At 56.7% G+C, this 24,035-nt stretch overlaps 1 protein-coding gene across 3 annotated transcripts; it reads left to right on the top strand.

The window, feature by feature from the left end:
- The first annotated feature begins 678 nt into the window (after positions 1-678).
- On the top strand, positions 679-23,835 carry IL11RA (interleukin 11 receptor subunit alpha). Of its 3 annotated transcripts, none has more exons than XM_005528027.3 (13): positions 679-803; positions 18,622-18,721; positions 19,051-19,111; positions 19,220-19,386; positions 19,547-19,661; positions 20,500-20,532; positions 20,943-21,106; positions 21,245-21,408; positions 21,521-21,662; positions 22,066-22,161; positions 22,342-22,441; positions 23,087-23,166; positions 23,282-23,835. In XM_005528027.3, exons 2-13 carry the CDS (start codon positions 18,622-18,624, stop codon positions 23,296-23,298), a joined length of 1,239 nt encoding a protein of 412 aa, XP_005528084.2. In that variant the 5' UTR covers positions 679-803; the 3' UTR covers positions 23,299-23,835. The 3 variants fall into 3 exon arrangements, with proteins under 3 accessions (XP_005528084.2, XP_087910365.1, XP_014112411.2); XM_088054239.1 differs by lacking the exon at positions 679-803 and adding an exon at positions 10,312-10,332; XM_014256936.2 differs by lacking the exon at positions 679-803 and adding an exon at positions 16,065-16,167.
- The last annotated feature ends 200 nt before the right edge of the window (positions 23,836-24,035 follow it).

Here is a 24,035-nt window from a genome sequence, read left to right as displayed (position 1 = left end):
TTCCTAGTGGGTCTTCACCAGTTGGTTACCTGATGCACACTCCCAACAAATCTTTTTCCTCTTGAGAATTGTCACCATCATAAAATGGCAAACCAAACCCATTTCCAAGGGAAAGCAGCTTGGGTGGTGGATGTGTCCTGCAAAAGAGGGATGCAAACACACACCACAAGCTGAGAGGAGGAATGAGCCTTTTCTTCAACTCAGGGACACAAACCCTGCAGTCAGAATTCATCCTGCCTGTTCCCCATCAAATAAACCACTACAATAATAAACCCCAAAGAAATGGCCCGCCCAGGGGCAAGGGAAACTGAGTCTCAGGCAGGACTGCCTTCTTCCACTCCTCCGGGATGCAGAGATGGGTTGTGAATGCAGGAAGCGCTGACCCCCGAGATCACCGGGGAGGGTTGTGCACTCTCGGGGGGCTGCTGAGCCTCGGGGGGACACCCGCGCTCCGGAGGGCACCGCACATCAGCGCACCGCGGTGGGGTCCCCATGCCAGCGCTCCGGCCTGGCTGGGACGGGGGGCCCCGGGGGGGGGACCGCGAATCCCGGACAAGCTGCGGGCAGCGGGTTCGGATCCCTCCCGGTCCCGGGGGGCGGCTCACAGGCAGGAAGCGTCCCGGGGTGGTGGCGGCAGATTGGCAGAGCCCTGCTCCAATGGAGCTGCGGCGGCAGCCCCGGCGGCTTCGCACCGCCTGCGCTACCGGCCCCAGCCCGCCCGGTGCGGGCGCCCCCCCCCCCCTCCCGGCCCCCTCCCGCTCCGCTAGCGACATGGACACATAGCCGCGGCGCCACGCAGGAAGGTAGGGAGCGGCCCCCCGGCCCCCAGCCCGCCAGCGGAACGCGTCGCCGCCGCCCCGACTTCGCGGCGAGGGACGCGCGGCTGCGGTCAGGCAGCTCCCGGAGCTGTTTGCTGCCCGGGTGGAGAAAGTTGTGCGGGTGTGTGGGGATGTCTGTGTGTCTGTGTCCCCTCGCAAAGCGGCTGCCAGGGACTTGCCCTCCCGGTCCCTCCCGGCTGCTTGTGGGTACCCAGTGCTGCTCCCCCTTCTCCGCCCTCCGCGCCTCCGCCTTGCCCGGAGATGCTCGGGGCATTGATGTTCCTGGGGTGCGATGTTTGAGCCCCTTCCCCAGCCTCCACAGACCACCCTCTACCATTGCCGATTTGGACACCCCTAGTATCTCTGAAGGAAGTTTTCTGGAGAAAGACTGGAATGCCAGGCGAAGCGCCCCCCTGGCAGGGCCCCCTCTTCTCCTGGGGGGTCCAGGGAAAAGCTGCTCCCAATTAGGAGAGGCGCTGAGAGAGGCGCTTTCCCATGCGCGGGCGCTGGCAGGGCTCTGCCTGCCTTGTCCCTCCTTGCCCCGGGATGCTGTCTCAATCCCAGCTTCTCCGCCCTGTGCCAGCCCCGATGAGGGGCCAGCTGTGGACTGTGCCCACCACCACCCTCACAGGCTGGCTGTGTCACCCACCAGGTCCCCTCCAAGCTCTGTCTCCAGGCTAGTGAAGGCTGTCAGGGGTGTCCACGGGGCTGAGTTTGGCTTGGACATCACTGTCAGCAACCGTGATAGGGCCTTGTGCCTGGTCCCTATGGATGGGAAGAAACCCAGCGCTGCAGCAGCTCACAGATGTGTTGCCATGCACACAAAATGGTGTTGGACTGACTGGCATTGGTGGCACAGGCAGAGTTGAGACTTCTGGGGCTGCCCAAGTGCCTTGTGTGCCAGGAGGCGACTGCCCCATGTCTGGCTGTTGGGTTTGCGGGAGGAGGTGGCGTGTTTGTGCTCTACCTGTTTACAGGAGGGCAGGTCGCAGCGAGGTTACCTGTGCGGTGATATGAGGCACACACATCATCCCAGCCTGGCACAGGGAGAGGAACCTCACAGGGAGCTGGGAATTGCTGGAGGCCCTCCTGTGCTAGGGGCAAGGATGAAAAATGGCCACAATGACCCCTCATCAACCATCCACCCTCTGCGCCATCAGCCTGGCACTTTTTGGGCAGGAACAAAAGGGGTAATATGTGCTCTCCAGAGAGCTGCAAACCAACCTTGGCAGCCAGAATGGGACTGGAGGTGGGGGACAGGGTCTAACTGGTGACAGCAGGGTTGTGCTGGTTGTGCTCAGGGCTGCATGTCACCAGTGTGGGTGAACAGGGTATGTGGGGTTCAGTGGGGTCATGGGGAGGGCTCCCTGGAGGGTGCAGCAAACAGCAGAGCCTGCAGGAAGGGGGAAGAAAAGCAGCTCTGGTCTTGTGCTTCCTATTCCAGGAAGAGGAACCTCACAGGGAGGGGAAAACTTGACTTGATTATATCTAATAAGCCACTTTTTCCCTGTCCCAGCAAGCTGTCCCAGCGGTGGGGGGGGAGGATGCTTGGCCAAGTGCAGGCCCTGTTTGTGAAGGATGAATGAATGACTCACAGCGCGGCAAGTCTCCCGGCCGTTTTCATTGTGGCAGCAGCAGCAGTAGCAGTTCCCCTTTGCAGCTGCTGGGTTTATCAGAAGCTGTCATGCTGGGTGGGCACCCAGGTGGCCCACAGCCACAGCCCACACATGAAGGAGTCCTGCCTCCCCTGCCCTTCTCACACAGCTCACCTGGATTATCCTGAGCGGGGAAACCCTAATGGATGGCAACAGTGTGTGGCATCCTCACCTGCCATGAACTAGCTGAGCACTCAGTTCAAACCCTTTCGTTCCACTCTGCTCTTGTTCAAAGGCAACTCCAGGCTCTTCCTGCTCACACAGGCCTTAACCTCCCTCCCGTTTCCTGCTGAATGCGTTCCTGGAGAGCTTATTCCCCTGTGGGTTTGTGCCAACATTGTGCTTTTAGTTCAAGACCTCTTCTCCCTCTCTGGTGTTTACCCTGCTATATTTATAGCTTCCTTGTTAGGTTAAGCAAGCCAAAGGATTCTTGCCTCCTCTTCTTCCGCGGGTTTGGCTCTGGAGGAAAACCCCTTGTGAGATGCTTCCCGCGGGAGGGGGCAGGTGCTGGCTTGTGTCTCTACTTTTCTCCCTTTGGAAAATATCAGCATCTCTCACAGCTTGTTTCCCCTCCTCTTGTTTAGGCATGAAAAAGGGTGGCTCTGCCCCTACCCAAGATATAGCCAAGGGCAGAGTTTGGATGGTATGGGAGCTCTTCCCAATAGGCAGCACACGAGGGCTTCAGCAGCATTTGGGATGCTGATAGAATGCCAGCATAAGGGATTAGCCCTGGGATGTCTGAATTGGCTTGCTGGGATGTTTAGAGAGTTTTTGGTTTTTCTAAGTGCTCCTGTGGTTACAACAGCATCGCATGTGTGAAAATCACCAAATCTCTCTGGCCGGGCATGCCATGACTTTATGACCTGAGTTTCTACTAGTTAATCTCTCTGTACTTCCCAGTGATGGTTTTCTTCTCCCATCCAGGTTATGAAGGTGGGGAAAAGCACAAATTCCTTGCACTTGTGGCTGAGTCTTCTCCAGCAGCCAGATTCACATGGAAAAAGGAAAATTCCTCTGGAGATTAGTAGCAGGTTTGCAGTGTCAGGGATCAGTGTGTAAATAGGAATTATCTCTCAAGGTCTCTTGGGAGTTATCTGGGAATGATCTTCCCAGGTCTCTGAGTCACCCTGGCATGGGAGTGGGATAGTGTGAGCTTTGGTCTCTTTTGAAAGGTCACAGCACATGCAGCCCCTGGAGAATCTGCCAGGCTCTCCAGTACAGGCACATGGCTCGGCTGGAAGGTGCAATTCCTTCTCTCTAGTGGTATGAGTCTGGGATGTGGCAAAAAAATGCTCCTCCTACTCTGGTGCACTCTGGTGCTTGAGTTGGAGGCATCCAGGAAAAGAGGGACAAGAAATCAGTCAAGACCTGATTTGCCTCTGTCTTACCAGGACTGCTCACTGTGGTCACATTGGTCACATCTGATCAGCACAACTTGGGCTTGCTTGCAGCAGGCATTGGTCATTGCTGAAGAGGCTTTTGAGGAATTTTGAAATATTTTGGGCAGCGGAAGATCACATCCACCTGCTTGTACGTGTTTCCTAAAGATGCTTTTGGAGAGGACAAGGAGGCTGGAGGGACCTCAGGAGATCTGGCATGGTCGGACATGGGACTGTCCCATGTGGGTGGCAATGGCCTGCATGCAGGCAGAGCTGCATTGACCAGGAGAAAAGAGGATGCTGAAAGCACTTTGGAAATCAGCCTGGGGCTCTCCAGATGCTGCTCAGCTCTGGTCTGTTCCTCTCAGTATGGAGACAGCCAAAACAGAAACTGCCTAGTGAAAAGTGTTATGGACCTGCAGAGATTGCCGTATAGGGAGAGGTGGAAAAGTTCAGGGCTCCATCATCTAATGAAATCCTTATGGTGGAAAGAAAATCATTTGGGCATCTTCTGGTTTATTTCACCTCCCAAAGTGAAAACATGCCAACCCTTGTTGAGAAGCCAGTGCTGACTACACACTGAGGGGAAGAAGGGAAGGAAGAAGCTTCCAGCTTTGGTGGACCATCATCTCTGTGGCTGCTTGAGGAGGGTCTTCTGACCCATTGACTTTGAGGAGTGTTGTGCTCAGCTGTAGCTGTGTCATCCCACACTGGGGAGCTCCAGACAGGGCTTAGGGCTGCTGCCTGCCATCCTGCTGGCAGCATAAGGGTTGTGGATGTCCTCATAGAAGTGTGAGGAGGAATAGGGCTGGCACAGCATCCCTGGAGCCCCTGGGCTGGCGTGGCTGTGCCTGTCCAGCTGTTTCCTTTGCCTTCCTGTGCTTTCACCATCCCCTTCCTTTGGGACAGAAGGCTTTCATCCTGGCCAGACCCATAGTCCCATAGGCACATCACCAGTCCCTTTTTGTTGAAGGCTGGCATGGGCATCAGTGCCTTTTGAATTCAGTGACATCGTGAAAGGCGCAGTTCAGCCCTTACCTTCCAGCAAAAATAGATAGGGAAAACCAGAAAGGGCTGTCATGAAGGGTCTTCATTGTGGTCCAGCCCAGTGCCGTGCCAGCGTTGCGACAGAGCTCACAACAGATGTGCTGCAACAACCCTGTGAAGGTCTCCAGGGATGGCCTGGCCACAGTGGCCCGGCTTGGTTTTGCGAAAGCTGCTGTCATGCAGGGTGCCCAGGCCAGCTGGCACCTCCCCAGACTTCCTTACAGGGCCAGAGGCAGCCCCTGGCTGCTGGGGAGGTCTGCAGGAGTCTTTGCTTTCCATGAGTTTTGCCTGAGGCCTCAAGGCTTAGGAGGAGCTGGTGGACCCAACCAGCTATTGCTCCATCCTTGTCTTGCAAGGGCAAACACGCAGCCCTGGGGGTTCCTCGGTGCTTTGGCTGCTTTTGATTTTCTTAGCTCTTGCAAGGCTCCCGCTGGGCTGTTTCATGGCTCCCTTGAGGCTGCTCCACCCCATCCTGGCATTGAGTTTTGCAGCTTCATGGCTGGGGCATGGCTGTGTCAGGGGAGGCATCCGTTTTCTCTGGCCTCCCTGATCCTGTGCCCAGCTCCATTTCCCCTCTCCAGCTGGGACCATGCCCACTGTCCTTGCACCCCTGCATCCAAAAAACAGTGTACATAGCAAGGAAGATGAGTACCTCCATTTCCTGTGCTGGCACAGGGAGTAGTCAGTGTGAGGGACTAGTCTCTCTGAGTATCTTGTTGACACAGCTCTTGATCTGCAGCACATCCACATTCCTCCTTCCCAGCTGGAGTTTGCAGATATGTACTGGGTTCTCCAGCAGCCCCTGAAGCTGGGTGGTTTGTCCTGGAGATGCCTTGGAGAGCTCTGCTCAGCAAGGCACTGAGGCTTGGGCTCAGAGTGGTCTGGTAGGATGGTGAGATGCTCAGATGGAGCAGCAGTGGTGCTTATGCTGTGCCTGGGATGGATGGATGGATGGATGGATGGATGGATGGATGGATGGATGGATGGATGGATGGATGGATGGATAGATGGATGGATGGATGGATGAAGGACTTGAGTAAGGCAAGGTCTGTGGGGTGCACCCCTGGGGTGCTGCTGTAAGAATGGGGTGGTGCTGGGGCATCCCCAAACTATGTCCCCATGAGACATGTCTCCAATAGGGTGCTTGATGGTCAGCCATGTGTAGAGCGCTTTCTTCCTCCGGTGTCTGGAAGGGTCTCTGAGAGCTTTTGTCACCTATTTTCCCCACCTATCAAGGACAGAGGGACTGTGCAGCAGCATTTAACCCCCTTAGGGTATGTGGGGGACCTCACATTGCTACTGGCAATGTGGCTGCTGCATCTCCATCAGTGGCAGCATTTCAGGGATGGCAGTAAACGTCTCTCTACCATCCCTCACCACAACCAGAGGAGGGTGGAGCAGAGCCAGAGGCAGCATTTGTGGCCTGCTCTATGAATTTCCAATTACCAGCTCATCTTGCCACTGCATGAGAGGTTCCTGCACCTAATTTTTGGTGAAACGATCCATTTTTCTCAGTAATTTAATAGCGTGGGCAGGCTGCTTGCTGTTGGAGAGCCAGCAGCAAGCACCGAGGAGCCTGTGTGCCGGGCTGTCGGCCGTAACCACCTTCCCTGGGCGACGCAGGAATGCTGACCTAATAGAAAAGACATTTAAAGAGGAGTTTTGGAGAGCAGCTCAGCTCAGATTCAGCTCATGCACACGGCTGCTGATTGTAACAGGGCCTCTCCATGTTCCAGCAGGTCCTGGGGACCAGCATGGGCAGTGGGGACATCCCTGATGGGAGCCAGGCACCAGAGCACAAGCCATGCCAGCCATTAATTGGCACAGTACTTGCTTTATTTTCTGGGGAAAAAAAAGTTGCTTCGGGGGGGCCATCTCAAGTTGTGAACTGAGGCTGGGTTCAGCGCCCGGCTGCGGTTCTCCCAGGCTGGAAAAGCCGTGGCGTTTTGCTCTTGACATTTTCCAAATGAGATGTTTTGATTTAATTTTTTTTTTCCAATTTATTTTATTCCTTGCCCCAAGGTAATGTTTGGAAGACAAATTTAGCTCGATTTAACTCAAACCTTTTTTAAAAAGTAAAACCACTGAAAGCTAAACAAGGCCTATCATTTAGAACAAAATGTTTTGGTTTTCATTTTCCTTTTGGCATGAAAAATACAAACTTCATTTTTTTTTTATTTTATTCTTGACCTACAAACAATTTTACTATTTTCTTTTCTTCTTGTTCATTCCTAAGACCACACTGTGCATTGTTGCCAGGGAACAGGCGAGCCCTGGTGCTGTTCCCAGTGGGATGGGGGTCCCAGGGTGGATGCTTCTCTGTGGAGACCAGAGGAATCTTGCAAAATCAAGCAGGAGCTGCTCTCCCTGCTGCCAACACTGACTCAGCTGGGAGCTCCTTGCGGAAAAGGGAGGCCCTGGTCGTGGGTCTGTTCCAGCTCTCTTAGGGGGGTGTGAACCCCTGGGCAGGGCAGAGCTGTGCTGTGGGTGCTGTGCTCTGCTGCTGGGCATCCCTACTGAGAAGGGCGAGCTCTGGCACTGCCTTCTCTCCTTGTTTATTCAAGTTTAAAATTAATCTGACCTTCCCCTGCTCAGACTTGTGCAAACACGGCACGTCCTTGGGCAGGGAGCTCCTGCCGGCCTGAGGGGAGCCCTCTCTGTACCCAGCTTGCGGGGTTACGGTCCCCTGTGGATGAGGTCCCCACAAGGATCCGGGTGCTGGGGGACGGTGGGGCTGTCAGAGGCAGCTCTGGCCGTCAATCAGCGCACGGTTAATCCTCCGCTACGAGCTGCCAGAAGACTGAGTGCCCCCGGACCTGGCGTCTCTGAGCTGGGCAAGTGGTGGCTGCAATGCTTCCATCCCGGGCAGGAGCCCATGTACCAGAGCCAGCGATTGTTTCCCCAGCCTTGACCCCCCTCCACTCGCCGCCAAGCCAGCCCTACGTCTCCCACCTTTTGCCAAATCCCCGCTCTCGGCTCTGCCCCAGCCTCAGCGGGCTGTCAGCCGGGCAGGGAGCAGGGAAGGCGTGATGGGGAGCAGCAGCGTCGCCAGACCTGGTGCAGGAGCAAGCGCCCGACTCATCCACCACCTGATTTTATTTTATTCCCCTCTCAGTGCCTCGCTGCATACCACAGCCGTGCTTTTTATAGCCCCCAGCTGCAGCCTCGGCGTGCTCCCAGCCAGCTCCCCGCCGCAGCCCTGCTCGCTCCATGCCAGCAGCCCCGGCCGGGGAGGGGGATGGACGACATTCCCGGGGTCCCTGTGGCGGTTCAGGGGGCGGAGAGGCACGGGCTGCGGAGGAAGGCAGATAATTAAACCCTAACCCGGAGCCACGCTCCCGTGCCGTTTCAAGAGCCGCATTAGTCACCCCGTGGCGACCGGCACGTGCCGCGTGCCCGCTCGAGGCCGCGTGCTGGTGGCCCGTCCCTCGCTGTCCCCTCCGGTGCTGCTCGGCGCTGGCTCCAGGCAGCCCGAGCCACCCGCTCCTTCCATGAGCCAGCTTCCCCTGCCGTGGAGGGGGTGGTGTGTTAGCAGGACGGGTACCCCTTCCAGCCCCTCCACCCCCGGCTGCCCCCGGCCTCTGGCGGGTTTACGGGAGTTAGAGGGAATTAGAGGTTCCTGCCCACTCCCCGGGAGCACTTTTACGAGCATCTGGGGCTCGCTGCTGCGTTTCCACATCTCACAGCCACTTCCACAGCTGGGATGCTGCTATGGGATCCGGAACGAGGAGGAGGAGGAGGAGATGGGGTATGAGGCTCTGCTGCAGGCGGCATGCCTGGAGCACCCCTTTGCTGGGATGTGGGGTTTGCAGAGCGGGGGCGGCCGGCCGGCAGGCGGGGAAACGAGCATCCTCGCTGGGAAGCAGCGGGGGGGCCCGGTGCCTCACTCCCCGGGCTTTCTCCAGACGTGATTTCACCACTGCGGGGAGGGAGCGCGGCCAAGGGACAGGCCCTGCTCGCCCCGACGGCACCCGGTTCGCTTGCCGGGGCGTTAGTCATTTGGGCCGTGGCTGGGGATGGGATGTGCCTCGGGTCCCCGTGGGGCAGGGGGACGGGGGCTTGGAGAGCCTGTACAGGGCAAAGGGAGAGGGATGGGCTTGGGGAATGGATATGGGGGGGGGGGGGGGGGGGGGAACAACTTCCAGGCTCGCATCCCAAAATCCCCTCCCTACTAAGCTGGGAAGGGGGGCAGAAGGCAGTGGTGAAGCCAGATGTGCACTGGCCATCTCCAGCTGAGCAGGTGGGTCAGGATGGAGCCACCCTTGCTGAGCTGATGCCTGCAACTGCTTCCCAGCCTCCTGCTGTGACTTTCCAGAGCTGGATATGGCAGCATGGAGGTGATGCTGTGGAGAGGCAGCATCGTGTTTCAGGGATGGATTTGCGGAGATATCCTAGGGAGCGGGCTTCTCCCTGGGAATGGAAGAAGCCCTGCCATGTCCCCCTTATTTTGCTTGGGCACAGGGTGTTGGGTGCCTGTGAATAATTTTAAGCCTTGACCAAATGACCATCCAGCTTGTTTTACTTCCAGCAGGGAGGCAGGGAGAGGCCAACCAGTGGAGTACCAGTGGTGTTGCCATGTGGCTGCTGCCAAGCAGCTGGGGCCAGGCAGCCTTGGCCCCATGCAGGCAGGGCAGTGGACAAGGGAAAGCAGAGAGCTGCGGGGCTGACAAGGAAGGGCTGTGCAGGGGTGGGTCTTACAGAGGCACAGCTGTAAAGTTGACCCAATATGGGTAGCTGCAGAGGGCAACCCTCCCAGATCTGCTCCCTCCCGCAGATGATGTCCAGTCCATGAGGAATGGGGTCTCGCTGACAGCACCTCAGCCCTTGGGCAAGCTGGGGGTGGCTGAGGAGGCTGTGGGAAGGGGGAGCTGCTCATGCTGCCGGCAAGGTGCCGAGCATGACGGGAGAGGGGAAAGCCTCAGAGACTTGTTCTGAAACAAGGCTGCCCTTTTCTTCTATTTTACGACTGCATTTTAATATCCACAAACATCCCGCCCTCCCCAGGCTGCTGCCAGCAGAGCCTGCATCGCCTGTGCTTGGCCTGCCGAGAAACCCCGGCCAAACCATGGGCCCCAGCACAGGGGAGAGGATTATTTTTCCCCCCTCGTTTTTTTGTAAGATATGTTTTCTATAGCTCTAATTGGACGGGCTTGAGCCCCAGCCAAGGCAAACACACCTGGGGGAGCCTCACTTTACAGACCCCATCTGCTGTGTTGGGGGCTCTGCTCCCCACACAGCCACTGCCTGGCCCCTTTATAGGGGAGGGGGCTGCTGGGGTTGGGGGGGTAGGACCACTCCCACGCCAAACCACTGAGCAACCTCCGTGGAGGAGGAGAACCCAGTGAGGCGGCGCAGGGAGATGGTGCAGAGGCAGCAGGGGCGCCCAGCAGAGCCCTGTCCCACAGCAAGATTCCAGCCCGGCGTGGAGCTGAGGTATCTCCCCCCTGCCACTGCTGCTGTGGTGGCACAGGGCTCTGTGCCCACCAGGGTGAGGTGCTGTGGATGGGAGATGCAGCAGGTACCAGCAATGTTTTGACTTTCTGGGGTGACAGCATGTTCATCAAGGGGTTGCAGTCCCCAAAATCTGTGTGTGCCCAGGGAGGGAGGATGTGGGGCTTCCCCAGCATGTTGGGGTCTGTTTTTGGGTGCAGGACCACCCACACAGTGCAACCCATTCAGGGGCTGTTCTGGACAGCAGACAAGGGACATCAGCATGCCAGGCCACTCCAATGACTTGCATTGACATCCAAATCCACTCTGGACTGAGCTTTAGGTACTTCTTCCTGCAACTTTTGGCTTTTTACGGGGCTTTTTAGCTGGGCTCTTCCCCTCCCAGTTGTTTCAGGAGCTACCTCCAGTGCCTCCATTACCAGCAGGTGGAGCAGTGCTGGCACCCTTATGCCAGGGTCTCATGGGTTTCATCTCTTATCTGTGCTCAGCCAAAGCCAAGAGAGCTGTTGGGGGTTGCTGCTTGACTTCTCTGGGGTCCCACCCCTTCTGGGACCAGGGTGCCTACCCTGACCACACGATGTGCGCTAAGGAACAGCAGCACACTTGGGTGGCACCCACCGCTTGGCTCATCCTGGGGTACAGTTTGTCCTCCCTTCCACACACCATCTGCCAGGGGTGTGCAGGGCACGGTGCTGTGCCCCTCTCCATCCTGGGGGATGTATGCAGCACACCATCCCTTCCTTGTCCACCTGCCCATGCAGTGACACAGCAGCACTGAAGATGCATCACCGCTGCAAAAAGTGCTCCTGGTGCCCAAGGTGCCACTGACTACTCCCAGGAGGAGCTCTGGCACCTGCTGCACCCTCTCCCCTCTGCCTGGCGCTAGGGAGATGCTTCCTGCAAAGGGAAATATTGTGTTTTCCTGGGGTGGATTGCCTCATATACCCCTCAGTGCGCTCAAGTACCTTGCACCAGCACTGCTGACTTGGAGCAATAAGAATTTAAGTGGAAGCTTAAAACAGGAAGGTAGGATCCATACTCACCAAGGCCTGCTGTCTCACTTCAGGTGAATGGGATGAGCTGTGGGAAATTATGCAGGCTGGAATGTGCCTCTACTCCCCTCTGGCCAGGCCAGAGGGTCTCCCTGTGCATGGGGGGAGCTTTGGGGCACAGACGGAGCTGTGGCAGTACACAGGGCAGCTCAAGCATTTCGTGAAGAATTTTGGAGCTATCTTGGCCTCCAGTCAGAGCAGGCTGCAATGGGAACATTTCGAAATTCTTCTGGATGAGGAAAATTCCATGGGCAGCCCCCCTCCAGAGAAAGTTTGGGATGGCTGAAATGTTTGGAGTGAGAGGCTGCTTGCTTTTGTTTACTCTGAACTATAACATTGGAGGGGGGAAATCCAAATGAAAAAAGAGAGACAATGGGAGCCTGTAAACAGAGCTGGCCCCGATGAGGCTGGGGCTTCTCTCCAGCACTGGGGAAGGAGATGTGTCAGCACACTCACTGCATGGCCCTGCTTTCCCCCTCTTGAATACAATTGCACTTAATCTTTCAGAACTTGGCTGGGTTTTTTTTCCCCTAGCAAAAAATGAGCTGGACAGTGTTTTTCCAACCTTCTCAACTTAGGCAGGGCTCAGCCCCCATCCCCTGGCCCTGTACTACAGCCCCCATGTTTTCCCCTTCTTTCCACTTTTTGCCACGTTTCCATCTCCTTTTGGCTTGGAGACTGCCATCTGATTGGCTTGGCAAGAAGTGTGGTGTGGGGGCATGGATGCTGCCCCCAGTGAGGTGTTTTCCCAGCCTCTGTTCCTGTCATGTGCTTTGCAGCCAGCTGCCTCCCCTGAGCCACCTCCACATAGCAGATTTGATGATCTTGGAGGTCTGTTCCAACCTTAATTATTCAATGGTTCTGTGAAAGCAGGTAGGGTTGACTCCAAGCTTGGAGAAGACAGGTCATGGTTATCTGACCAGGTGAAGGGGGGTGGCATCATTATCCCCACATCACATATTGTTGGGGGTCTGCAATTTCCACCCCCCACCCCTCTCCCACAGGGACACCGCTGGTGGTGTACAATAGGTTAATGGGACACCCTTTGGGCTTTATTTGGGCCACCCCTTGGTGGTGGCTTTATTTGCCTGCCCAGGTGGTCCTTAATGACTCCTGAAATCTCTCTCTTGCCCAAAAGGGATTTTGTTTTGCAAAAGGAGTGACAGCAAATTGCTAGCTGGGGGAGCATTTGTGTAAGGTGAGCTGTTTATTTTGGCCCTGCCGTGTTTTGGCTGACCCATGCGCCTTCGTGCCTCAGGGATGGAGCTGAGCCTGATGGCTCTTGGGCTCTGGCCAGCTTTGGAGCAGGAGGAGGGAAGGGGAAGCATCGCGTATGGGGGATGCTGTGGGGCCCTGCTCCCGATCAGAGTTCCCAGCCTCAGGCTGGAGTTCATCAGGAGCATCAGAGGGAGCTGGGTGTGCCTGGGGCATTCACAGGTATGTACTTATATGTCTCTCTCCTACACTGATGGATGCATGAGCTCTTGTATCAGCTCCAGGGCCAGTTTATGGGGGAACTTTGTTCTGGGAGATGCAGATGGTCCAGGGGGGACAGGCTGCACTCTGGTACCCGGCTGCTCCACCCTACTGGGAGCTGTGTGTTCACTTAATTCTCTGCCAGCCTGGGCTGAGCCCAGGAGCAGAAAAATGTCCCAAAGCCCAAAATGTTCCTGGGACAGGAAAAGCCTTTCCCACCCTGCTGTAATCACAGGGTGGCCCAGCTCTCTGCTGGCAGGTCCCACCCGTGTCCCCAGATCCAGCACTGTGCCCATCCCTGTCCTGTAACTATGTGCCAAGGACAGTGGGGATGCAGCACCCCCTCCCACCAACTTCCATGCCTCCACCCTAAAAATAATCTCCAAGCTGTAAAGAAATCCACCAGCACAACAGCTACAGCGCTGGTAGGTTTCTTTACAGCCGGGAGATTATTTTTAGGAACGTCTCTGGCACGTGGCTTGGGAGAGAGGAGTGTGGGGATGGGGATGGAGAGGGGGGCGCCCCTTCTCTCCCGCCTCGGAATGCGAACGCTGCCAGCTGGCACAGTGTCAGGGCTGCTGGCTGCTAACAGAGCCCTCGCTGTTTTGGCCCTTGCCGATGCCTCCAGTCACAACCGGGAGCCAGAGACTTCTCGCAGGATGGAGCGGAGGAGAGCGGAAATCAGGGTGTTGGGGTGAGAGTTTCCCAGCTGGGGTAAGAGCAGAGCCTGACCTCCATGGTGCTGCTGGCATGCTGAGGTGTGTAGGGGCCCCCCAGCCCCAAGCACCAGGAGGAACTGCTGGCAGCTGTTGGCTTCATAGAGGAGAGGTGACTCTTGGATTATGGAGGGATTTGGGCTTGGCTTTGGACACCAATGGGGCTGTGGTCAGCTGTGTATCACCAGTGGATGTTGGAGGGGGTTGGTCTAGTTTGGATGGAGATATGCATTTTATCTGCCTGTGGAGATAGCTGATTCCATGGACAAGGCTGGGGTTAACCCCACCCCATGGTTGTATTTGGTTTAGCCCCACACTTGAACTGTGTAACCCCATGACTGGGCTGTGCTGAGGTTAACCCTGTTTGAATTGAGCTGCGGGTTAACCCCACTCCTGAGCTGTACCAAGTTTAACCCCACATTAGCGTGGCATAATCACATGTTTAACCTGTGCTAGGTCCAGCCTTACATTTTGGCTGAGCTGGGTTTAGCCCCACTCCTGGGCTGGGCTGAGTTTAACCACACATTTAGACTAAACTGATTCCCGTCCTGGTTTAGGGTTAGAGCTAGGGACTGCTAGGGTTGGGGTTTAGGTCAGTGGTCCCTAATTCCCCTCCTGGGCTGTGGGGTATAATGCAATATTTGGGTTGCCCTGAGTTAAGCCCCACATCACGACTGTACTGGGTTTAGTCCTAGTGCACAGGTCTTATGGGACTGCACTGGCCTCACGGGGAAAGACTCCAACTGGTTTTACTGGTTTAACTGGGATAATTCCAGTGCCTTGGGATTGCACTGGCTGCAGCCATGCAGGTGTGTGTTCTGGCACAGCCCAGCACAGCATGGTGCCCCCCACAGCAGGCATGGAGGGCCATGCACCCCACCGCAGTGAAATGAAAACAGCTCTTTCTGAGGTCCCCAAGGCATTGGAGGGGGGTGGGGGGGTGACAGTGCTCAGAGCATCACCCCCGCAGTGCCCAAGGTGGGCAAGGTATTGCCTCACCAGGTAGTCCTGGAGAATGTGCATGGCTCTGGTAGCCCTGGTCGTGGTGGGGGACATGCTTCCCTCCAGCACCCACTGCTGGGCTTTTTGTGGGCACCCAGGGAGGGTGCCAGCAGCATTTAGGGGACAGGGGTGGCTGTTGCAGGGGACCATCCAGTAGTGGAGCTGATGCTCCCCTCACAGGCACACGTTCACACAGTGGTGGTGAAAATCAACAGTGCTGCAGGGATGGGGTGATTCCAGGGCCCTGGGCAGATCAGCAGCCACAGAGACATACTCAGACCATGCCATGGCTCCTCAGAGTGAGGCGTGGTGCTTCTGCAGGCCTGTCAGGTGCAGAGGGATTAGTAAAGCACTGTACCTAAGGCACATTTCCCCACAGGGAAGCAAGGAGAGGGGAATTCCTGCAGCGTTCAGCATTTCAGCATAGGACATTTTTCCTATATAGGACATTTTTCAGTAGTCACTGGAAGAGAGGGCTTGTAGCAGAGGGCCAGGGATGCTCCCCCAGCTCTGGGGATACTCAGAGTGGTGCCATCTCGGGGGCATTAGAGCCAGCTTTGGGCCTCTGCCCATTGCTTTTTGCAGGTGGGTGACTCCATCAGGGCCTGGCACAGGGTAGGCAGAGCTACCAAGTGCTCTTGGGTTATTTGCCAAAGAGGCACCCCAGCTTTCTGTGCTCTGTGGGGAGCATCCCTCATCTCCAGGCTGTCATCTACAGCCTTGAGGCACAGTGTCATCTGCTTCTGTCCTTGTCCCCACCACCCCTGCTCTGTATGCAATCCATTTGCTTTGAAGAGCAACTTCAAATGAAGCAAAAAAAAAACCAAACAACAAAATAAAACAAAAAAACACTAAGAAAACAAAACCCAATGTCTTTCAAAGCCCTGAGCACAATGGAAAGTTGGCTTCCCCCAGGAATCTATGCTGGGCTTTGCCAGGCCAAGGCAGGGCATGGCACAGAGCAGCTGTGCTGAGGGAACTGTCACACCCGATGTGGACACTGGTGCCGGTGCACATGGCCATGATTTTGAGGGAAGTTTTGGCTTACAGCACTTCAGTTTGCATGCAGGAAGGGGCTTATGTTAGGATTTCTCCCCACCACTCCCCAAAAACTTTTGCATGAGCTCAGATGGTGCCCAGCAGAACAGCAGGACCAGAGAGGGATGGAGAGTGACACCTTGCATTTCTGGCTCATATCCACGGGTGCCAGAGGCTGCCTGGTCACCGTGGCCATGCCAGTGACAAGAGCATCGTGCTGAGGGAGCAGGGTCCAGCACTGCTGCCCTTCCTACCAGGACCAAACCACACCCCCAGGCTGAGCTGGGTCCCTCTACCCTGGCTGTGGCAACGGGATGTCACCCAGCCCTGGGCTGGCGGCAGGCGTCTCTCTGGCCAGGATTAGCATGAAGGGACGAAGAAAAGCTCTGATTGTTCCCTCTGTCCCGGCTCGGGTCCAGGACCACTGTGCTGGGACTCTGTGTCCCCAGAATGTGTCACTGCTGGTGCAAGCATCAAGGGATGTTTTCTCTGCCTGTGTGCCCATCTGTGGGGGTGTGGAGCCACCAAGGAAGGTAAGCCTGGCCACTCACATGCTTGTGTTCATTTGCACGCCTGTTTTTCCCTTGGCCAGGGAGTTTGGTGGCAGAAAACAAGGGGATCCTTTCTGGGCAGGCTGTCTTGTAGCACCTGGTCTCCTGCCCCACTTCTGCACCTGGGGAAGACAAAGGCTCTGGGTCTTCTCCAGCTCTGTAGCTCTTTCCCCTTTTGTTTGTGGCATTTGGGCAGACAAGGAAGGGCTTGCCCTGCTGCTTGTCTCTGCAGTGATGCTGTGTCCCCAGGGATCATTTTTGGCAGGGCTCATGTGGGTCATTTACTGGGTCAGTGTGTGTCTGGAGGGGCTCAGTGCTGCCTTGTCACACTGTGCTGGCAGGGGTACCGCTCTGAGGCAGGGGAGCTCATGGGGTGCTGGGGTGAGGATGGGGAGCTCTGAGAGGAGCCTGGGACAAAGGGTGATGAAGGGTGAAAGACATCTGGCCATCAAGATGAGCAGTGTTAGGGTTAGGTTTACGGTTAGAGCTAGGGACCGCTAGGGTTGGGGTTTAGGTTAGTGGTCCCTAACTAGACTTAACCTCTAGGGTCATTATGGAGACGGGCTGGATATCCTCTTCAGTGTTTGAATGAAGAACCAGGTTGGTCAGGAGAAGAAATTATTTTATTTTAAAGCTGTTTTTCTCTCTGTATATTAACACACTCTCCCTTCCTCCTGACACACACACATACACCCACTCCCCTTCCCCCTCCCTCCAGAACTATTCCTTCACTCTAGCCCACGTGATTTTTGGAGTTATTTTTGGTTGCTGCTTTTAAGACAAAATACACTCATTTTTGTCTTCCTTTTTTTTTGTTTTTTTTCCATCACTAAAATATTTTACTTTCAGGCCAAATGTTCCCAGTTACTTACCAGCATCGTTTTGGCAGAGACCTTTTGACTGATATTTCTTGGGAACGTTTCTAGGGTGGTTTGGTAGGAAAAGCTTATGACAGTCTCATGAAATTATTTACATTTGGGGCTTGTGTTTGAGGCTGCCTGGCATGCTCAGAGCAGGGTTGATGTGGGGTGCCGCACGCCTCCCCCCTGCAGCACATTGCCTTGTAGCTCTTGTTTCCTTCGCCAGGCGGTTTGGTCTGTGGCCATGGGCAGTCGGCCACAGGAGGGGAACCGGCTGCTGCTCTGGGGTGCCTTTGCTGGGCTGGAGCATCCCTCCCTCCAGCTGTTGGACCCAGGGAGACACAGATTTATGCCTACAGATTTATGCCTGCTCTTGGGGCTGGCAGGGAGCTCACTGCCTTGTGTGCCCTCAGCCCCTGCCTGCAGCTGGGACCAGAGGCCAACAGTGTGGGTGTAAATAAACAGGCTTGTCCAGTTGTGAGGGGTGGGCAGGGGGAGGGGGGGATCTTCTGGGGAGAAATTATTCGTTTCTGACTGACAGAGATTGTGTGGCACTCCTGGTAGGGATAGTGTGATGCTGGCCAGGACCCCTGGTGCCCTGGGGTGATGCTTGCTGGCACAGACAGGGTGATGGGGCTGGGATGGACACGGTGATGCTGGCTGATATGTCCTGCTTATGCAGGACTCTGCAGGTGGGTCCAGATGCTTTAGGGTTGTGCTGGCTGGCACAGAAAGGGTGCTGGCTGGGGTAGATATTGTAGAGCACTGCTGGCTGTGATGGGCAGGGTGATGGTGGTAGGGCAGGACAGGACAATGCTGGCTGTGTTGGCCAGGGTGACACTGACTGATGTGCTCACAGTGCTGTAGGTTGGGATGGAAAGGGTGATGCTGCCAGAGAGATGCCAGACTGTGGCAGGGGTTGACCCATGAAGAGCTGGGTGCACATCCCTGACTCTGCATCCCCTGCCCCTCTCACTGGGGATCACTGAGTGGGAGGAAGGGATTTCAGCACCATTCTCCCACAAATGGAGACTTACCTGGAGCCTCACAGTGAGTGCAGGCATGGGCAGTGATGTGAGACTTGGTACAACCTGAGCTATCACAGCCCTGCTCTCCCTGGCTGTGTGATCCTGTTGAGATCTGATTGCTGTCACCTGCCATGCAAATGCACGCCAGAATTTCTCCTTAGTTCCTTCCCGTCCCAGCTGCACATGCACAGGTCTCTGGACCACCCTGGGGCTGGGAGCCAGCCAAGGCTCCCAGCACAGGATTGCAATGGCAAATAACCCTTAATCCCACCAACCCACACAGCCCCAAGCTCCTGGTCAGCATTTGCCCCCCACATCCCTGCTCCAGGCATTCCTGCTCAGCAGCCAGGAACCAGCTGTGACTGTGGCACAGACACTGCCAGATGTCCCATCTGGGTACAGGGATTCAGTGCCTGTTCTGTCTCCAGTAGGATGGGGTGAGATGAGAGGGAGATGCAGGATCCATGGCCCTGCAGGAATGCTGTGGACCGTATCAGCTGCCCCATTCCTGGGAATAACACTCTCTCCTCCCCTTCTCTGCCCTCCAGATGCGCAGTTCCATCCCAGGCCTGGGCAGGGTAATGGTGTTCCTCGCAGCAGCCCTGGCATCAGCCTCCTTTGCTATCCCTGAAGACTGGGGAGAGGAAGGTGAGACCCCCACCAAGCACCTCCTCCCCTACATCCCAGGCACGAGAACCCTGAGGGCACGCCATTTCTCCCAGACAGGGTCAGACCTGCCAGGGCTACATGAAACACAGCCCTACATCCTACAGTGATGGCCAATTGTGCAGATGTGCTTCTGCTCATTGCCCAGCCCTAACTGGGACAAGTCCTTACCACTCCCCTGTGGTGATACCTGCATGAAGCAGGACCCCATAGCCAGTGCCCTCTGTGGGGTACAGCCCCAGGGGCTCCCCAGCCCTGGTGTGGGGTGGCATGGAGTGCTGACACCCACCTGGGGATGTGTGTCACTCCAGGTGTGCAGTATGGACAGCTGGGGACAGACGTGACCCTACCATGCCCTGGTGTCCGTGCCAGGTAAGTCTTTTCCATGCACATCAAGGGATCTATCCAATGGGATGGTTTATGGGGTGAGCCTGGGCATCCCTGTCCTCTAACACAGCCTGCCTGGCCTCCCCTACCCAGCTCACCAGTGCAATGGAGACGAGCAGGTGCCATGGCGCTGCCGGAGGGCTCGGCCATCCAGCAGGGATCCCTGGTGCTGCCACGAGCCAGCTTGGCCTTCATGGGAACCTACAGCTGCCATGGCGAGGACGGTGGCCTCCTGCACACTGTGTCCCTGCGCCTGGGGCGTGAGTAGCATATCTGTGAGCTGGGCTCTTCTAGGGGGAGTGTGCTCCCTGCCAGGAGCTTGCCAAAATGGGGCTTGGTGTTGACACGGGCATCCCTCTGTGCTGGATGGGCTGCAGGATGGGGGACTCCTCGCTGATTGCTGTTTCCCCCGGACCCCAGACCTGCCTGGAGTCCCCTTTGTGTCCTGCAGAGCATCTGACTATGAGAATTTCTCTTGCTCCTGGACCTCCAGTGTGGAGACCTTCCTCCCCACCAGATACATCACCACATACAGGTGAAGTATCCCCACAGGGCATGGATTGGGCTTGTTATGGTGTGAGCTGTGGGTCACAGCCAAGGATAACCACCAAATCCATCTGGCCATCCCACACACGTCCTGGGCTCACCTCCTGCCCCAAGGACCACGTTGCATCCCAGAGCAGGTCCTGTTTTGGGGTGAGCAGAGCACCAAGCATTTGCTTGCCCTCAGCGTGGGTCTCAGCAGCACTGGGGGGCTGGCACAGGCAGGCTCCCTCCCTGCTGACAGCTCTGCCAGCACCAGAGGGGCAATAAAAGAGAAGCAGGTCATCTGCAAGCCTCCACGCTCCAGCATGCTTTGGGATGAAAGGAGCCCTGACAGCATTGCTGCTTCTAATTATCCCTGCAAGCCAAATTAGCGGGCGGCTTTGAAGTCCAATGGAGCTCATAAAGCACAGCTCTGCTGAAAGCTGCAAGAGCTGAGGGCTTGGTGGGGAGGGGGTTGAGTGGAGCATCAGAGACTCCAAAGGGAGGGGGAATGGATTTGGGGGGCTTTAGGGGGAGGGTGAAGCCAGGCTCTGGGGAGCTGCTTTTATCACTGCCTCTGAGTCTTTGCTGCTGTGTGATGAAATCCCAGGGAAGGGTGTCCCATTTATTTTCCCTGGGATCCCCAGCTCCTGCTGTCAGACTGTTCATTAGAAGAGCTGGACATGGTTTTGGCTCTGTCCCCCATGCTGTCACATGTGTATGTCAGCATGGGAGTGTGGGGCTGCTTTGCAGTGTGGACTCCTGTCCCTCCTCTGGGTCATGGTGGGGTTCACTTTGTGCTGCCCCCTCATCCTAATCATCTGCTTTTCCATCTGTCTCCATGGCAGGAAGAAATCCCTGACAGGCGAAGAAAAGCGGAGGTAGGACTGACTCCCACCCTGCTCCTGTTCTAGGGACTGGCCCCCATCCCAAAGGCTCTGCTGCTGTCTTCAGCAGGGACCCCAGAGCAAGAGCTGGGGGTCCCTATCAGGGAGCCAGCTACCTCCCAGCTACCTTGGGAGTCTGGGAGAACGGTTTGCCTCAAGGAGAAAGGTTTGCCTCAGGGAGGGACCTTCCCAGGCAGAGTGTGGAGCTGGGAGAAGAGTCCCTTCTTTCATGCTCAGAGGGATATGCTAGACTCTGGAAGGGTGAGTGCAGCTGAGCCAGCAGGGCTGCCTCCTCCACCAGGGTCTTGGCATTGGGGTCTCCCATGGCACCTCCTTGGCAGCATTTGGAAGTTGTGCATGGTGGGCGGGTAGGATGTGTCACCACCCTTTCTCCCTGTCTGCAGGAACAAGAATGGGCACGTGGGGCTGTGCCTGCAGGATCCATCCCACCCCGGCACCTGCACCGTCCACAGGTCAGAGTTCTGGAGCTCCTACCGCCTGAACATCACTGAGGTGAACCCCCTGGGCTTCAGCTACCGCCTTCTTGATGTCACCATGCAGGCCATCAGTGAGTCCCCATCCATCTATCTGTCTCTCCCGCTGTTTTTCCATGCCTGGGCAGTTCCCTGTGGGCGATAGCAGGGACCCCTACCCTGCTGTGCATGGCATGCAGGGTGACAAGGACTTCCTGTCCTTTTCCACACAGTTAAGCCAGACCCTCCAGAGGGCTTGGTGGTGGCGCCCATCCCCCTGGCCCCACGCCGACTCCATGTGAGCTGGAAGTACCCTTCCTCCTGGCCAAAGGAACCCCACTTCCAGCTAAGGTTTCGGCTCCAGTACCGACCCGTCATCCACCGTTCCTGGTCCGTGGTAAGTGTGCAAGGAAAGGCAGGGCTGGCACAGGAACAGGCTGTGCATGGGGCCAGGGAGGGCAGTGAGGGATGTCCCTGCCTGCCCCACAGCTCCCCTCTGCCTGGCACAGGTAGAGACGGTGAATCTGTCTGAGGTTATCACGGATGCCTTCACTGGGCTGGAGCATGTGGTCCAAGTCAGTGCCAAGGATTTCCTGGATGCAGGGAATTGGAGTGAGTGGAGTGCTGAGGCCCGGGCAACACCTGTCAGAGGTAAGAGTGGGACAGGCTGCAGCCCCCAGCAGCCTATCATTTAGTGCCTCCAGAACCCCAAACTGCCCCTCTTCGGTCCCTTCCCCATGGCACTCATTCCCCCAGATATCAACAAGAGTAAGTCTCAACTCCACGGCCACTTAAGGTTGGGAGGCAGAGCTGCAGGAAGAGAAAACATCTCCCAGCCTATGTTAGCCTGCAGCTGTGCTGATGCCATTTGGGCATTGCCCCCCACAGGCTTGGGACAGAATGGGGTTTCCAAAGCACCATTAGTACCTCAGTGGCACCCTTGGGCTCTTGGCACTTCTGGGGCACAAAGATACCCTTCCACGCTCCCATCTGTGGGTCCCTGGGGTGCTGCATATGCTTTTGGTGAGTGTTTCCATCCCTTCTGTCCTTCCAGATCTGGCCTCCACAGCAAGTGAAGAAACCACTACAGATGCCAGACTGGAGAGCCTGGCTGAGGAGCCCTCCCAGGCTCCCAACCCTGAGCCCATCAGTGAGTATAGCTAGGGGTGGTGGGCAGGAGTGCCATGTGTGTGTCTGAGAGCCATGGCAAGGGAGTCTTGCTCCAAGCCTGTGTGTGGCTGGGCTGCTGGAGTATCCAGGAGCTTGCCATAGGGTCCCCAGTTGCTGGGGACTATGGCATCCCTTGGCTGTGACAGTCTCTCTGCCCCAGATCACAGTGACCCCTTGGAGAAGATGGCTGTCCTGGTGTCCCTTGGGATCTTTGCCTTCTTTGTCCTGGCTGCTGTTCTTGTCATCACCATCCTCATCTGGTAGGCTGGGTTTTGAGTAGGAGGGGCTGTAGGATTGCTGTCCCCATCCCATCCTGAACCCTCAGTTCTCAATCACCCTGTGATCCCCCAGCCCTACTCTGGATCACTGCCAAAACATACCTGATGCTCCATAGGGTGGTTTATGTTCCCCTTGCCCCTGTCCCACACCAGTGCCTCTTCCCAGCACACCCACGCCAGCACACTTCCCAGCCTGCCTGGGCTCTTTCTAATGACACCAGATCCAAGGGACCTTTCTCTGAATCCCCTCAAGATGCTGCTCCTTCTAGTATCCTCCCAAAGGCTCCTGCTGGGGAGTCTCATGCTCCAGAGTCAGAACAGACACCCCTCCATGTATCTTTGCTCCCTGGGAATCCTGTCCCCAGGTCCCCTCTCATCCTGCCACCATGGGGTGTCCCTGTCATGCTCTGGCTCTGCTGTCAGTCCCTGTTCCCATCCCAATGCTGTTCTAACCAGTGACCAGTTCCAGCTCTAGCCCTGGAGCTGACCCACGGGAGAGGTTAAGCTGTGCTGGGCACATTTGGGCACAGCTGGATGGAAGCACAGCAGGATCACTGGGAATGTGGGCAATCCTGATGTTCAGGGAGGCTGCTTGGGGTCTTCAACCACCATTGCTCTCATCCCCAGGCTCCGGGTGAGGAAACACGGTAAGGACAAGACCAAACCAAACTTTCTGGTTGCTGCCACCCACTTGAAGGCACTACCAAGTGAGTCGGGGTGCAGGGTGAGGAATGGGGGGGAATGTGGGGCAGGGAATGCAGAGCAAGGGGCAGGTCAGTGTCTCCAGTGTCCTGCTTGACCCCCTGTCCTCTCTCTCGGCAGAAGCTCAGATCCTGTAGAGAGCCCTGGCCGATCCCTGCTCCCTGCACCCGCTTGCCCATGCGTGGGACTTGATGCCACTGCTGGCCCCCAAGGACCCCACGCCTCCTGGGTCACCCCACAGCTGTGGACATTGCCGGAGCCCCCAACACCCTGGGGTTGCAGGATGGATCCTAAGGAGAGAGACTCTGCTCTCAGGAGCGTTGGACTGCCTGAGCCCACCAGGAGCCAGCTGGAGTCACTTCAGGCTCAGGGTGACAGGCCAGCTCCACCTCCGAGCGCTGCTAAACAAATGGGGATAAGACACTGAGCCAGCCCCACTTCACTGCCTAGTGTTGAGGGGAACCGTGGGTGTAGGCTCCCGGGGGTGCCAGGCATCAGTGCCAGACCAAGGGGTGCTGATCCCTGCCTGTCACCCCCCACCAGCCGCCAGCAGGCAGAAGAGAACACCCCCTGCCCCTTCCCTCTGCCCCAATCCCCCGTGCTGTGGCTGGACGGAGCAGCGATGCCAATAAAGGGGATATGCCAATGCTATCATTGGCACTGTCCAGGCAAAACCCTTTGCAGACAATGCTGTTCCAAGGGAGGAATGACTGCCAGCTTGGGAATGGTCCTTGCAGGAGGTGCACAGGCAGCAAGGCTGCCTCCCAAACTGTTCAGCCCTCTCCTCAGCTGCCTGGAGGGGCTGAGAGACCCATGCCAAGGCTAAGTGCCAGAAGAGGATGCAGACATCCCCCTTGCCCTCACCAGCATGATA

This window comes from Pseudopodoces humilis, chromosome 4 (assembly GCF_049639895.1).
Source record: "Pseudopodoces humilis isolate 2021_Gansu_Grassland_sample_001 chromosome 4, ASM4963989v1, whole genome shotgun sequence".
In the NCBI taxonomy this organism is placed as follows: Eukaryota; Metazoa; Chordata; class Aves; order Passeriformes; family Paridae; genus Pseudopodoces; species Pseudopodoces humilis.
The sequence above is the reverse complement of the archived record's forward strand: the minus strand, read 5'-3'. Positions and strand labels throughout refer to the sequence as shown.